This window comes from Monoraphidium neglectum (genome assembly GCF_000611645.1).
Source record: "Monoraphidium neglectum strain SAG 48.87 unplaced genomic scaffold scaffold00011, whole genome shotgun sequence".
Lineage (NCBI taxonomy): Eukaryota > Viridiplantae > Chlorophyta > Chlorophyceae > Sphaeropleales > Selenastraceae > Monoraphidium > Monoraphidium neglectum.
In genome coordinates this window covers 35,739-50,999 of record NW_014013615.1, presented here as the reverse complement: position 1 = coordinate 50,999, position 15,261 = coordinate 35,739, and the positions used below count along the sequence as shown (strand labels likewise).

Genomic DNA, 15,261 nt, shown 5'->3' with positions numbered 1-15,261 from the left:
GGGTAGGGCAGAGCAAGTGATGCAATCGACGTCAGACAGTGATGTTGTAGCAAAAGGATGGATGTGCAGTCAAGTCACATATGGCACCTCAGCCGCGGCATCACCTCGACATATGCACCTTCAAGCAAGGCCCCTATCAGTTTTCCGCCTGCCGGTCATGATTGTCGCCTGCAGGGCAGCCGCCGGTGTGCCTGGTCTCTGCCCTGCCGGGTTGCTCCCCGCCCACACGCATACCCTGCTACTCACCATCTGGCCGGCGTCTGGCGAGCGCTTGGTGCGCTGGGGGGCCGGGGCCCTGCTCCTGCTGCTGGTCAATATCATGGGCGCCGGCTCTTGTGGCGGCGGCTCCAGATCCCTGAGCGCCTGAGGGTGGCGTGAGGGGCGATGGCCGTGCGTGGGGCACAATGAGACGGCGGCGATGGCTTGCCAGAGGCATGCAGGGCTGAGCGTCAGCGGTGGATCGTGTTCGGGGACACGCATACGCCTCTGGCTACCACGCCGCGGCGCTGCTGATTCTCAACCGCCCCGGTTGGAGGAGCGCCGGCGCCGCGGCGCGGCAGCAGGCGCGCCGGCACTGCGCAGTGGCACTGCGCACCTTGGCGAGGTCGTCTGAGATGTATTTGGGCAGCGACGCGGCGTCCCAGCCCGCCCCGGGCGCGAGCAGCCGCAGCTTGCAGAGGGCGGCCTCCAGGGAGGTGCGCACGTAGAAGGTGAGGAAGTCGGGGCGCGCCGCGCCCTCCTTCAGCCAGACGCTCCCGTAGATGTAGGCCTCTTGGTCCCTCCCCCACAGCTCGGCCCCGAACCTAAGGATTGACGTGGAGCAAGTGGAGTTTGCGTGAGCCTTGGGGGGGGGGGGTAGGTGACCAGGCAGCAGGCTGGGCCGGCAACAAACGGGGGTTTGTTGAGCTGGAGGTTATGCTGACCAGATACCACAGCCGCCCAGTCAGACTCTCACACACCACACACGCTGGCAAACAGCGACTGTCTCGCCCCAGCAGGTCCTAAAGGGAGCGCAGACCGCAGGCAGCGTTGTGGCCAAAGCATATGCGCGAGCAACCCAAGCATTTCCCCTGACCTCACTGTGACCCCAGTGCTCACTCGTGGTGGTCAATCATCAGGTGGTGGATCTTCTTGGCGAACACGTGGGTGACGAGCGCCGTGTCCCTGTAGACCTCCACCTCCAACATCGTCGCGGCCACCTCCGCTGGGCCGCCCTCTGAGGCAGCAGGACCGACGTCCGCGGTGGCGCAGGCGGTGCCCGGGGCGTTGGCGGTGGCGTCCCGGCACGGCGCGGCCTGCGGCATGGGGCCCTCCACGGCAGTGGTGTCCTGGGCGGGTGGGTCCGCGGTAATTTTGCACTTCAGCCCATCGCTGTCTACGAAAGAAGTTGGGTTCCGTCTGCGTGCGCCCATCACAATCATGCCTTGCCACGCTTCTCTCTCCCCCAGCAAGCACAACCCTGTAAGGCCTGCGTCAGGGGCGCACTTGACAGAGCGCGCCCGAGTTGCACCCCGCAACACTGTCTTCACAGGCCACCACATCTTCCCATCACGCAGGCAAGGGCCCCGCCAGCAGCAGCCTCATCAAGTCCCTCGCACAACCCACGGCGGCCTACCTGGCTGCACGCCACGTCCCCTTTAAGCTCGACGCCGGTGCCATGCGCGGCGGAGCTGGGGTCCTGGGTCGTGGGCAGCGGGCTGGGGCTGGGGCTGGGGCTGGGGCTGGGACTGCGGGCGCGGAACTGAAGTGGTGGGGTCGCGAGCAACAGGGGGCAGTGCAGGGGTCAAGTAGGGTTATCGAGGGGCGTGAGGGCGTAGCTTGACATTGGCGGCACAGGACAGCATGTGCGTTGTTCTCGACATACGCACGCACAAGCACGGCTGAATGTCATTTCGTTTGTCCAGGCGAACCCTCACACGGGGCAGAATTTTCCCCGCGGCCCCGCCTCACATCAGCCCACTTTGCCTCGACATGCCCCCAGCCCGCGCGTCCACCCAATCCCCCCCACGCCGCCCCCTCACCTTGTCGCAGACCAGCAGCCCCTTGGTGGGCGAGCCAGCCCTGCTGCTGCGGTCGCCGGACTTGACCAGTGCCGAGCTGGACACGCAGTCCTGAGCGGGCTGCACAGAGGGGTCCTGCCGATGGAGGGTGTGGGGATGAGGAGCAGGGGCGTAAACAGGTAAAGAAAGCAAGGAGGCTGGCGGACACGAGTGGTCGCAGCTCTGGAAGCAAGGTCGGCACGGGTGGCACAGCCGTGGCAGCACCGGTGCTGGAGAGGCGGGGTGGCGCCAAGCGAATTCGACTCGCCCAGCGTTTGCGCGTCGCCTGGGCGGCCGCCGCGCACGCCAAGCGTGGGCTCACCAGGCCGGTGCCGACAGGGCAGGCCTCCTCAAAGCCCGTATAGGTGGCGGTGGTGATGGGCTTGGCAAGCTCCATGGTCTGCGGGTTGGTGCCTGCGCATTTGGGGTGGAAGGAGGGCGGAAGGCCACGATCGGCAGTTGAGAAGGGCGGCGAAGGACTGGCAACTGTGGGGCAAGCAAGCAGCACGCCATGCATGGTTTGTCACAGGGGTGCATGTCAAAGCAGAGCTGGGCACACGTCCAGCCCCCCCCCCCCACTTGGTGCCAACTTGCCGCTTGAGCAGGGGCGCATGCAAGGAGGACGCGGCGTGCATGCGGAGTCATGCCATACGCATGCCGGGGATTGCAAAACGGCGGCCGCAGCACCCACCGGACAGCTGCAGGCTCATGCAGCACAGCACCTCCTCCTCCTTCTCCTCCTCCTCCGCCTCCTCCGCCTCCTCCGCCTCCTCCGCCTCCTCCGCCTCCTCAGAGCAGTCACCAGCCACCACGTGGATGGCGATGGCGACAGGCGCTGCCGGTGTCTTGCCGCTCTCCGACGGCAGTGCGGTGGGCGCCTCCTCGGCCGTCAGCGCCATGTCTACATTGTCGCCCCTGAGGTGTGTGCATGGGCAGTGGGAGGGGTTGAGGTCCAGCTGCTGCCACGAAAAAGCACACGCGCGCCCCGATACGGGGCTGTCGAAGAGCGTGGCGATGCTGCAAAGGGGCGCACACTGCAAGCAAGCGGTGCGCGCAGCACACATGCAGCAGGTCAACGCACCTGCCCTTGGCAGGCGCGATCGCCTCGCAGCAAAGCTGCCTGTAGGCCGAGTAGACGGCTTCCAGCGTCCCGACCACGGCCCCCGCTGCTTGGTAGCCGCGAGACAAAGCCTCCTCGGCCTTGTCAGCCCCGAGGACCACCGCCAGGCACCCCTGCAGCGTGGGATGCGCGCGAAAGGATTTATGTGGCGTGAAATAGGTCGCCAGCCGCATTCTAGGATTGATGCTAGGTCGTGCACACGCCCTCACGCAGCGAAAACTGCAGTGGACGCCAGCCCCGGCATCCGCTGACCTTGGCGCAGGCTGATGCCACTTGAAAGGCGATAGGCACCATGCCCAACGCCATGTCCACGCGCTGTCGCCAGCGGAAAGCACAATGCCCGGATCACTCGCTGGACAACAGGTTGACTCGGCACAAAATGTAACTGAGAATATATGTCTGTAAAACGAAGGCCTTTTGTCAATCAAACAAGATGCAGCGGCTGCTTAAGCAAGCAGTGGCAAGCAGTCTGCAGTGGAAGCTCCACAGGCCAAATATGGCAGCCGTTTTCACTTGATTGCCCAGAGGCTGCTGCACGCAACCATGTAAATTCATGCTGTGAAAACACATGATTCACGCCATGATTAGATCACAGGCCTTGTGCGCCGGAGCTGTTCCTACATTGAGGGTTTGCAAATTTGCATAAAAAGGTAGAATGGTCCACCCTGGCCCCCCTTGTCCCATGACGGCAATGCCTTTTCATTTGGATTCATCCCCACGACCCAACCCAAGCGACTCAGCGGATTGCTCTTAGCTTGACACAACATTTCTGGAACGCATCCTGGCTAGCAGGACAGGTTGGCATGACAGTGTGTGACTGTCGGCGTAGTGCGTGGTGCGTGAGCTACGGCACGCTGTCTCTGCCGAGAGTGTGACTCAATCCCACAAGCAACCCACTGTAAGCTGTTCCACACCTCGCATCCGCAAGCGTGCGCTTAGTTGCAGCTTACAACCCCTAAGAATAGGGCAAGGCACAAACGTGTCGGCGGAGAGGTGTCGTTTGCGCATGCCAGGCTCCCCCAGCCCGCGGGGCGGGCCCGGCCCGGCCCTCAGAGATCATCGCAGGGGGCATGACAAGCTGAAACGCGTCCAAAACCATTGAAAGTTACTGGTGCAACTCGCCTCGCCTGCTGTGCTGCTATGAGGTGTTGAATTGAAGACGAGAATAATTCCTCGTCTCTGGCATAGGGTACAGACACTAATGTACACCAAGATCACGCCCCCGCCGCAATGGCGGCCCCAAATGCGTGTACTCTTTCCACCTGCTCACGAGCACGCGGGCAGTTGTCGCGCCTCAACAGCTTGCAGCCGCAACATCGCGCTTGCTCTCAGTGGCGGGTCGCGCGTCACGAGTCGAGCTGGGCGCAAGCCGCCCTTGGGGATCGCAGGTCCGGCAATGGCAATGCTCTCGGCGGGCATTGGAAGGTTGGGGCGCCCGTTTCACCCAAAATCTAGAGGGTGAAGCATGTCACACAGGCATAAAAGAGCAGAACAGCCATGTGGGTCAAAAGGAGCACAACGGCAGCAGCTGGTGTGCATGGAGTCAAACCAAACATCTCTCAAGCAACACAGCTGAGATGCTGCGCGCCAAGGGGGATGCAAAGGTGAAGCAACGCATCAACAACACATGCTGCTGCCAATGACAACGGCACAGAGATGCCAAAGCCATGGCGATGTTCTCACAGCAGCATCCGCCACAGCCGCAGCCGCCGCAGGAGCGCACACGTGTGGGACGGCCATGAAGCGCTGCACTCATGGAGTGCCGCCCCACCGTCTACAGAAAGCGACCGAGCCGTGCCACGGGCACATGAAATTAGAAATTTGACATCATGAGCCTGCTGCGCAGTCTTGGTGATGAGAAAAAAATGTGCAGGCCCTTGCCCAACTCAAGCCAGCAGCCCCTCCTGCGGACCAGGAATGCGCCTCGGGGAGGTTCACGCCGCCGCGTGCACGCCGAGCGCCGCCGCGAGCCGCTGCGCGTTCGAAGACACCACCTCGCTCACGCGCTGCGCCGTGTCGGTGTGGAACTCGAGGACGGGGAAGAAGAAGAGGTGGGCTGCCGCCATAAGGGCTCCCTGGCTGACGAGCCAGCGCAGGAGGAAGGGGGCCTGGACCCCATGCCGCTTCAGGCGCCGCAGGATTGAGGTCTCCAGCTGCAGCAAGGGTGCCTGTGGCGCAAAGCGCAGGGAGACGGCGGCCCCATGGGGGTGGGTAGAAGGCAACACCCGCGCACTCGCAAGACATTGTAATACAGCCCATGCAATCATCAGGCAGGGACCGAGGGCAACATACTCTGAGGGCAGGGTGTTGGCCAAGGGGGGTTTTATGATTGATGGCGCGGCCTGGTGCTGGGCAGCTGGCAAAGCAGCCCAGCCCGGCATGCCTCCGAGTCAGCCGGCACACCTGTAATCCACTCGAATCGAAATCGCGCAGGCCACTTTCCGACCATTCACCTGTACGAAGAAGAACGTGCTCGCGCCCCACACAAACTTGGGCGCCATGATGTAAGCCAAAACCAGCTCGTGGGCCAGGCCGCTCATGAGAAAGACCATCAGGGTCCCCCAGAATCGCCGCGCCCGCGACGGCCGCAACGCAACAGAGGCATGGACTTTGTCGCTGTTTGTGTCAGACGGCTGCTGCTGCTGCTGAGAGTCCTGCTGCTGCTGCTGCAGCAGCTGCTCGAGCTGATGCTGATGCTGCTGCTGCTGCTGCTCCTGCTGCCGCTGCTGCTGCTGCTGCTTGCCACCTGCTAGCTGCTCGATGGCACCGCTCGCTGGCCGCACAATGCAGCTCTCAATTATGGGGTCATAGCAGAGAGACCTCAGGGTCAAGCCGACTGCGGTCGACAAGGTGTTTTGAGCGGGCGATTTGCGCAATGTTGAGTGTGGCCATGACGCGCTCGCAGCTTGAAGCGTGAAGCTTGGGCAGCAGGCGTGTGGACCGCTGTGACCAGGAAAGCGGCACCACAAAGCGCATGACCGTCGAGAGGACAAAGCATGCAGCCACGGTCGGGGGTGGCGGGTGCGTGTTGCCAAACCCTACCCGTGTTGTTCCACCTCCGGGCCCAGAAATCCGCGAGCGAAACAGACTGTGAAAGGGCGAGGGGAATGGTGAATGTGAATAAAAAGCACTATGCACTGCAGTCTTGCGAGGGCAGCTTGTCGAGTTGCCGTTTCCCTGCCACCATCAAAGCCACGGCCTATTCTGCGACCTGCCAATCCCCACCGGCAAAGCGGCTGCAGCTGCGGCTGCGGGAGCGGTGGCGGCTCGCGGCGCCCGGTCGCGCACCATCCACGGCGCATCAAAGGGCGGCACGACGTCGATGGCGGCGATTGCGGTCAGCAGCACGGCGGGGCCGGTCATGAGGAATGAGATGAATCCGTAAAGGCCAAGGGCTGGGGTCGAGCGAGCAGAGGGGGACGTGCAAGGCTTGAAGTAAGCAGTGGTGCAGCTGAGAAGGGGCAGCGCGCAGCATTGCCAAACCGCAGGTGGACAGAGATTGTGTCGATGCAGAGGACAGCACATGCGGTGTGGCGGCGCGTGGGCTCACCATAGGCTGCAGAAATGCAGCAACAGAGGAGCCAGGCGACAGGGCGGCAGCGGGTGAAGTGAGGCAGAGGGAGGTGGGTCGGAGCGCAAGCAGGGCCAAAGCAACGATTGACAAAATGATGTCAGCGATTGCAGCGGGGTCGCGCTACTCAGGCGAGCACCGGCGGGGCTTGCGGCCGACAGGAGGTGGCAACACAGGCAGGGGGGCACCAGTGTGGAATGGGTAACACAGCGCCGCTACGGGCGGGGCGAAGTCGCAGGTAGCGAAGGAGGGCGCGCCCACCATAGTATCGGGCGAGCGCTGGCAGCTGGAACTCCACGAGCAGCACGGCAACCGCCACAAGCAGCGCTGGTTTCGGAGCGGCAAGGACGGGCGCATGAGAGATTGAAGAAGGACGGTTGAAGGAGGGGCAGGCGGGACGGTAAGGGGGCGCGGGGCGCGGCGGGACGTCCTCTGGGCGATCCGTGCACTGGCGGTTCCTGCTGCCCTGCAGAATGCTGCCTCTGCTGCACCCCAGGTTCTCACCTGTCTGCGCGAGGAATCTGACCAGCAGCTGCCGGCCCCCGCCGGCGCTGTCGCCCAGCCGGCCCGACTTGCCGGCCGACTGGCTCTCTGTGGGGTAGATAGGGATTGAGTAAAGCAGGGCCAACTGACCAAAGCCCCAGTCGTTCATTGCCAGGGGCCCGCGGTTGACGGCGAGGCCCAGAGCCTGGGTTGGGCAGTCGCAATGAGGCAGGGGTGTTTGCGACACAAATGCCAGGCGCGTGGGTGCGCATAGTGTGTGGCTGTCACCGTTCAATGCGTCGTGGCAAGTAGGCTGCAGCATGCTGCCACAACCAATGTAGGAGCGCGGGGCTGCCTTTGGCAGGCCACTCGCGCACCGCACGCGTGTGCGTAAGATTGCAGAGGGCACATGCGTGCAAGCTTGCAAGGGGCACGGCGCGCCCAAATGATGTCAGCCTGACAGCCGCAGGTGTGCTCCCGCCACCGCTGCCTCGGGGTCGCCACCCACCCCACCATCCACACGCCCACCAAACCATGCACCTTGAAATTGGCGAGCCACGTCATGAGAAACGTAACGGCGATCCTGGTGATCAGCTCTGATTGCACGTCGAAGAGGAGCGGCAGCAGAATGTTCACGACCAACACTGGCGGGAGGAGAGCGAAGCGCCGCCAGCCAGGCGCGACGCGCCGAGACACCGTCAGCAGCGCCACGCACGCGAGCGTGGCGGCGGCGGCGAGCTGCATGCGCGTCTGCCAGCAGAGCGTGCTGCGTAGCACGGCGAAGTGGGCGATGGCGACGCCGGCGCGGACGGGCGCTATGTGCTGCAGCAGCGGCGGCAACACAGGACGCGCCGCGGCCGATTTTGCCGCCAGCAGCTGCAGCATGTCTGCAGCACCCTCTGATGACATGATAGCCGGGACAGGTTGAAGCTATTCAATCCGAGGCACAAGGTAGTATTGGACGCAGAATGCTACGAACTCTGTGGCGCTGGGCGCCTCGTGCGTTATACACTATGACAAGATGACGTCCATCAGCTTATGCGTCCCTTTATTGTACACGCGTGGACACAGGCGAATACAGCGGAGGGTGGGAGGCTTGTTTGGTTGAACTTCTGGGTGCGTAAACGAGTGTGTCCTCGGGGTGGGTGGTGAGTGACCATGCTGGCCTGTGCGCACTCCTGCTGCAGCCAGAGTGCGCGAGCTCAGAAAAAATTTTGCTTAATTCGCCAAACATATATCAAAGCGGGCAATCCTGGCGACCAAACGCCAAAGTGTAGTGCGCGCCGCAAACGCTGCCGATTGAGTTGCGGCGACGGCAAGGATACCGTGGAGCACCATTGAATGCAGTGACGGCTAGGATGTGAGAATACATGTGCCCTCATCTGCTTTGCCCTAATCACATGTGCTTGCGGCGTGTGGGTGGGATAGCATGTGGAGTGCAGACATGCGGCGGGCCAGCACAGTCCCACGAGCACGTCTAGTGTGCGTGTGCGCGCGCACGTGCATACGTGTGTGCACATACACCCGAGTTGTGTGTGTTTTCAACTGGAGGTTTGCAGAGCAACGGGACCGCTTCCTCCCACAGTCAATTTAAACCCTTGCCCCGTTACACATCAACACAGCTGACAGATTACCATCGTTACACACACATACCGCAGCTCGCGCACACCGCTCATCCTTTCAAAATACAAATACGTTTTTGTCCCGAGCAGCCCCAGGCTCTCCCATCGAGCCAGAAGGCCTGTGCTTCGGCGGCTCGCAGGCCGGGGGGATGGAGTTAAGCCGGTTGCCGTGCGTTGAAAAAGCAGGCTTCAGGCCGGGTCAGAAGCTGCAGAGGCCTACCGGGTGCCGGCAATGAGAAGGCGAAAGGTCAGGACTGGTGTCTGGTGGGTGACGACCACAGCATTTGCAGGGCAGCAGTGGCCGACCTGCGCCGCAACACGCCAAGCAAACACTCTGCTGGGGGCGACAAGGGCGTTGGGTTTGTGGCGCGGTCGCAGGCTCAAAACAGCCCCAAGCGGGCCGCAGGGAGGCGGAGAGTCGAGAAAGCCATAACATCCTAAATCTGCTGAGTAAGTCAATCTGTGGTGCGGGCCAGGCTGCACATCCGGCGGCCACACGGCCTCGCAACGACGGCAAAGCACTGGGCAGGGACCAGGCCGCCACATGCAAGCAGCCAGGAAGCAAGCTGTAGCGAGGCCGCTTGTCCCTGCTAAGCACTGTGTGTGCAGGGGCGCTGTGGTGCGCCAGGCACGTGCTCCCAACCCTTGGTTCCCAATTGCAGGTCAAAGCTTTTATCCATGTTCGTGCCGTGCACAGGCCCACTCACTCCTCAGGTGCAAGCGAGAAAAACGCAAGACATGCCCCGCACGACCCGTTGCAGCCGCAACGCGCCTCCATGTCGCAAACCCGGCGCCCGGCCAGCCGCGTGCAAAAGGCAGGCGCCGGCTCACGCGGCTGGTGCGCGCCGCAAGCGCGGCGTACTCCAGCACACACCGGCACCGCAGCAGCGGCAACGCCCGGCGCAGGCACAGCTCACACCGCCTCGCCTCGCCTCGCCGCGCAGAATGGCTGCCGCCAGCGGCAGCATGGCGCGGCGCGGCGCGGCGCGACAAGCTGCCGAGCACCGCGCCCGTGGGGCCCCGTCAGCGCCGCTCCTTGCGCGCGAGCAGCAGCAGCGCGCCGAACGTCGCGGCGTGCATCGCTGCCAAGTGCAGCAGCAGCGCCGCGATGTACGCCCCGCTGCTCAGGTCGACCTCGAAATACTCGAGCACGGCGTCCAGCCGCATGCGGCAGCCGTCCCCCGGGGAAGTCGCCATGCGCAGCAGCGCGGGCATGCGCAGCATGGGCGCGTTCGGCAGGAGGGACTGCACGCTCGCGATCATCTCGGGCGGGATGCCGCCGGCGCAGCTGAGGGAGCGGTCGTCGAACTCGGCGCGGAGTATCGAGGCGTAGGCGAAGTTGACGGCGCTCGTGTACCTGCGGTGGCGTCCGAACGTTGCGAAATTCAAACGGCGGCATGCGGCAGGTGTGTTGCAGGATGGGATTGGTCAGCGACAGCTGACGCCGCGCGTCCAAGGCCACCAGGTCAGTGCGCAAGCGATTCAAAATCTGCGTGCCCCCGGCAGCGCTCTCGAATACCTCCCTGATGTTCTGTAAAATTGTTGCTCCCGCCGCGGCCCGCCGCTGCCCTGCTGCCCAGGCGCCCCCTGCCACACACCTGAGGAAGCTGAGCCACCTGTTGGCCATGTCGCGGAACCGGATGACGAAGTTTGACATGTAGATGTTGACTAATGGGCGGTTGGCGTCGGGACGATTTCGGACGCGGAGTTTGCCCCGTGAGGCGCGGGTTAGTGGCAGGTTGGTGAGATTTACTTGTGCAAGAGGAAGGTGGCCGGGACAGACAGGTTGGCAGGTGGCTCGTGTGCAAGGCCATGGCGTGGCAGCCCTGCTGCACATGTTGATGTTTGCGCCCTTGACCAACAACAACAAATTTGCAGAGCACCGCCGGCGCAGACGCATGGTGGGTGAAGAAAGACTGACAAGCAGGCAGTGTAACGGGCGCGTGTGCATCTTCTTCGCTCTTGGACAGGGGCGGGTCTCAGCCAGAGACCCAAGCGGCCCCTTCTCACCGGTCGTGTACGCAATAGTAAGCAGGAAGGCCGCATCCTCATTTGGCATCAAAATGGCTGCAGGGCGGGCGGCAACAAGCGTGCGCAGGCAGGGTGAACTCGAGTGGACAATGTGATTCAAAAATCAAGCTGCAACTTCAGGCCAAGTCCAGAGCGCCCCCAGGCGACCCGTGGCTGCTTCCGCACGCAGCTGCTTGGTGTCTTGCGCCAAGACAAGGGCAGCTGCCAGGGCTGGGCCGCCAAGCGCGGCGCACCTGCCAGGGCCTGGACCTGCTGAGCCACTAGGTACAGGATGGCGCTGGTCACGCCGTTGATGGCGACCGCAAAGGGCGTCAGCCGCAGCCCCGCCATCCCATAGATGATGAAGGTGCTGAACTGAGGGGGCGCGGTCGGTCGAGCCGTGGGGAGCGCGCGTCGCGGGGCGCGTTGGGCTTGCTGGTAGCATGTGGCTGTGGCAAGGCGACGTATTGACACTGCTGCCTTGAGAGCTTGTACCTTTGCGGAGGCATGTAGGGAGTACAATCTGATCTCATATGCACTAACTAGCTATCAGGGTCCAAAATACATGCCCCACATCACCACCCTTAAACGTTGACGCACCAGGCAGTTGGCCAGCGCAAAAGGAAGAACAGCCAGCGTCTTGGCGGCGTAGTAAGGGCCGGGCGAGTACAGCCGCGCGCTGATGTCAGCGGTGAAGTGGCGGCGGTCGGCGGCGTAGAGGCTCATGTACACGTACGGCTGCGGCCCCGCAGCAAGGTGATTAGAGGTTTGAGTTCAGACCGTCAGCACGCCAAAAAGGGGTGAGGGAAATGAAGAGACAGGCGATGCGGCGGGTGTCATTATGGCCGACCAAAACAGATGATGCCCGATGCCGCCCGCGTGGAATGAACACAGCCACACGTATCAAAGGTGGGTCAAGTGTGCAGTAGACATTGAAAATGCTTCACATTCAGCTTCGAAATGGCTGCGCTGCTGGCTGAGGCGAATTCCGTGCTGGACCGTGCCCGACTCACCAGCAGCATGTACTGCAGGCACTCCACGAACAGCAGGTTGATGCGGTTGCGAACCGCGTCAAAGCCGTCGCCCAGCCGCCAGAAAACCTGCCAGGCGGTGGGTTGCACAACGAGGGTTGATGCAAGGAGTTCAGGCAGGGGCGAACGCCTTGAATCTGGGGAAGTGGCAGCCCTGCTCGTCAGGCACTGGGGCACTCGCAGAACCAGCCTGAGGGTTCTCCTCCCCACAAAGCAGGGTAGCAGAACGCGCAGGCGGCACCACCAGGCAAAGGACCATTGGGCCAACGGAGCGTACCAGGCCGCAAAACAAGCCGACCCAGGCGAAAAGCAGCATGCGTCCTGTGTTGCAAAGGTGAGCGAGAGGGCCGGGAAGGGGGCCACGTCAGTTGGTGCGTTTGCAGGTGCAACAGGCCAGCATGCGCTGCAATGAAGCCGGTCACGTGCGCAGGTGCAGCCCACACAAGCAAAACACATTCACAGCTGCTCCAGCACCGGCCAACCCACCGGCAACATCAGCAGGATTGCGCATTGTCGCCAGAAGCTCGCGCCGGAAAAGCGCCCTGCAGCAGCAAAGCGGGCCAAAAGGGGGTTTTCAGCAGATTGCGGTGAGAGGGCGCCTGAATGGAAAGTGGAGGCCTTGCAACGACTCCATTGCCATGTTGCAATGCAAGCGACCGACCGTGCCGCCCCCCTGCCCGTATTTATAGCAAACACGCATGCGCCAACACACTCACCTGAATTGGCTCCAGAACGTGGGCCGCCGCTTCGCCATCGCCGCCGCCATCGCCGCCGCCCCCAGCCCTGCGCCGCCCTCGTTCGCGCCGCTCGCAGCCGTCGCGACGGACGCAGAGCCGCTGCTGTTGGACCCCCGATCCCCGGCCTCTGTGTTCACGATGATGACCGGTCGGCCCTCGCGCTCTTTGCTGCTGCCGTCCTTTGCAGGCACGGGCAAAGGAGCAGCTACGACAACGTCCTGCTGCTGGCGCTGCCAATACGACCTAAGGCTGCCCCCAATCAACGGCGGGGGGTCCCCAATGCTGCAGCGCGCGCCGACGATGCCGGCGACGGCGACGGTGGCAGCGGCCTCGCGGGCGCCGGGGCCGGTGGCGAGCGTGCCGCCCGCCGAGGAGCGTTTGCCCAGCGTCGCAGACGTCAGCGACGGCCGCATGCTCCACGCATTGCCTGCTGATTGTACCTGGTGCTGCGACAGCGCGGGCCCGAGCGGCGGTGCCGCCGGCTTCTGCGTGCGCTGCTTCTCCGCCGCCGCTGCCGCCGCTTCCTGTCGCTGCTGCTGCTGCTGTTGGATGCGTTTGTAGTGCTTTGAAAACATCTGAGCAGCCATTTGCAAATCCTTGTGATTCACAATTGTGCGGCCAGTGATCTGCGTGCAAAGGCTCAGGGCTGTCAGTGACTATTTTCACACATTCAGGGAAGGGCAAGGCAAGGCAAGGCAGGGCAGGGGCAGGGCATGCTATCCACGCCGTCAAGCAAGGCACCCCCCCTCCACATTGCGTGCCAACCGCGGGCCGCCCAAGCGCATCGAGCCGCCCGCAACCGCTCACCCCGTAAACCTCGGCTTTGGAGAACCCCACGTTCACGAGATCCATCACCCAGTCCGAGGCCGTGCCGTGCACCGCAGAGTCCCAGGGGCCGTACCCCAGGCCGCCCTCGAACCACGAGACAATGGCGTCGCAGCGGCCCTGGTACATGCCCAGGCCCTGCGACAGCACGGCGCACGCGTCGAAGGCGGACCACACCGCGGCGCGCGGCTGGTGGATCGAGGCGACGACCTGCGGGGTAAGGGGAGCAGGCAGCAGAGCGGGAGCGTCGGCAGGTCTGGGGAGTTTTCAAGCCTTGGCGGTGTGCAATTTGCAGCAGCTGACACATCCAGAGAATTGAGAACTATACAAGCAAGAATGTGGCCGGCATGGGGCAACATTTCGCTCGCTGCACAGGAAAGAGGCCTCACCGTGAGGCCGCTGTCGCGGGCGCGGTCCCGCAAGTGCTCCACCACAGCCAGCGCCGAGCAGCTGTCCAGCCCGCTGGTTGGCTCTGAAGTTGGGGGGACAAACACTTGCGTGCTTGGTTGGTTTGACGCCTTCAACCTGTCAGGACACATGGGCGACCTTTCATCTGCTGCAAAAGGCAGCTGTCATTGGGATGGCGCCGTCACAGCAGCAAGCACAGCATCACGCTGCCTAGATCACCAGCCCCCGCGACCGCACCGTCTAGGAAAACGATGCTGGGGGCGGCCAGAATCCCGATGGCCACTGAAACACGCCGCCGCTCGCCGCCGCTCAGGCCGCGCAGGCTCAGGCCCCCGGGCAGAACGCCGCCGACCAGTGTGTCGCGCGCGTGCAGCATCCCCTGCGTGTTCCCGCGGCGGGCCCAATGCGGCAAGAGTTGGAGGGGCCGACGCTTCGCGAGAAGAAACGCCGCTGCGGGTTGCTCCTTGAGTCTCCCAGCCCAGGCACGGAAACACACTGCAAAGCGCGGCTGCTCTTGCAACAATGCGGCCGACGGCCGTGCTCAGCAAGCGCCGCAGCCCTCCAACGCCCCCCCTCTCACCATTGCCGCCAGCACCTCCTCTATCCTCGACGCCGCCTGCGGCCGCGGCGTGCCCCGCGGCAGCGTCAGCGCCGCGTGCAGCTCACAGGTCTCGATGACTGTCATCGAGGGCAGGAAATTGTCCTCCTGGGGGACGTATGAAATCGACCTGACAAAGCTTGAGCCCCGAGGCGCCCCGTTGACGGTGACCGCGCCGGTGAGGCGGCCGACCGATTTGCGAGCCGCAAGGATGTCCAGGAGGGTCGACTTGCCTGGGTGGGCGGGTTGGTTCGGGTGAGGTTGGTTGCGTTTCTGTGGGCTGCACTCTCAGCAACACATGCGACATTTGCTAGAGGTGGTCGATGCGCAGCGCAGCTGTGCGCAATGTGTGCCGTTGCCGCGGGCGGCGAGGCCCACATCTTTCGGGTCGTTCCAGCCCGCCAGGGCGCACCTGCACCGCTGGGCCCCATGAGAGCGAGCATCTCGTATGGCCGCGCCGCGCCGCTCACATCCTGCGACCGGGGCGCACGCACGTGGTGATAGCCGGTGCGGACGCGGCGAACCGCGCGTTGACGCCCGGCACAAGGCAGCCCGCCTGCTTCGTGGTTTTGGGGCACTTGCGGACAGAAGCTTCCGGCTGCCAGGGATGCAGCCGGGCATCTTCGGTGTCAGCACTGGCGCTCTTAACCCGGCTGTGACTCGCCACAGGGTGGACACCACGCCGCCAGCCGGGCAACGTGCTCCGCCCCACACACCGTAATCAAGTTGATCCCGCACATGATACACTGGCATGAACGTCCGTGCACAAACATGCACGCTTCTATTTGCCACGGCTCATGCGCAGTCCGCTCGTGTA

At 63.5% G+C, this 15,261-nt stretch overlaps 3 protein-coding genes across 3 annotated transcripts in view; all 3 read right to left on the bottom strand.

Annotated features, from left to right (window-relative positions):
• Positions 1 to 3,453, bottom strand: part of MNEG_0172 (hypothetical protein) — a gene marked incomplete at both ends in the record, with an annotated part of 4,129 nt that extends 676 nt beyond the window's left edge. Inside the window, 9 exons of the mRNA XM_014051347.1 lie at positions 247 to 363; positions 596 to 803; positions 1,099 to 1,328; positions 1,616 to 1,741; positions 2,022 to 2,135; positions 2,362 to 2,453; positions 2,731 to 2,954; positions 3,121 to 3,272; positions 3,412 to 3,453. Of these exons, the coding sequence (XP_013906801.1) occupies positions 247 to 363; positions 596 to 803; positions 1,099 to 1,328; positions 1,616 to 1,741; positions 2,022 to 2,135; positions 2,362 to 2,453; positions 2,731 to 2,954; positions 3,121 to 3,272; positions 3,412 to 3,453 (1,305 nt within the window). The remainder of the gene's footprint in view (positions 1 to 246; positions 364 to 595; positions 804 to 1,098; positions 1,329 to 1,615; positions 1,742 to 2,021; positions 2,136 to 2,361; positions 2,454 to 2,730; positions 2,955 to 3,120; positions 3,273 to 3,411) is intronic.
• Positions 3,454 to 5,093: 1,640 nt separating this feature from the next.
• MNEG_0171 (hypothetical protein) lies at positions 5,094 to 8,122 on the bottom strand (the record flags this gene model as incomplete). The annotated part of the gene is made up of 7 exons (XM_014051346.1): positions 5,094 to 5,327; positions 5,613 to 5,995; positions 6,202 to 6,247; positions 6,385 to 6,554; positions 6,992 to 7,057; positions 7,235 to 7,418; positions 7,727 to 8,122. 7 exons carry the CDS (start codon positions 8,120 to 8,122, stop codon positions 5,094 to 5,096), a joined length of 1,479 nt encoding a protein of 492 aa, XP_013906800.1.
• A 1,736-nt stretch (positions 8,123 to 9,858) lies between these two features.
• On the bottom strand, positions 9,859 to 15,197 carry MNEG_0170 (ABC transporter G family protein; the record flags this gene model as incomplete). The annotated part of the gene is made up of 15 exons (XM_014051345.1): positions 9,859 to 10,192; positions 10,434 to 10,503; positions 10,846 to 10,902; positions 11,100 to 11,220; positions 11,446 to 11,583; positions 11,859 to 11,945; positions 12,154 to 12,197; positions 12,363 to 12,418; positions 12,593 to 13,155; positions 13,421 to 13,648; positions 13,828 to 13,910; positions 14,084 to 14,225; positions 14,427 to 14,677; positions 14,857 to 14,917; positions 15,192 to 15,197. The coding sequence occupies 15 exons, from the start codon at positions 15,195 to 15,197 to the stop codon at positions 9,859 to 9,861; spliced, it is 2,241 nt and encodes a 746-aa protein (XP_013906799.1).
• Positions 15,198 to 15,261: the final 64 nt, after the last annotated feature.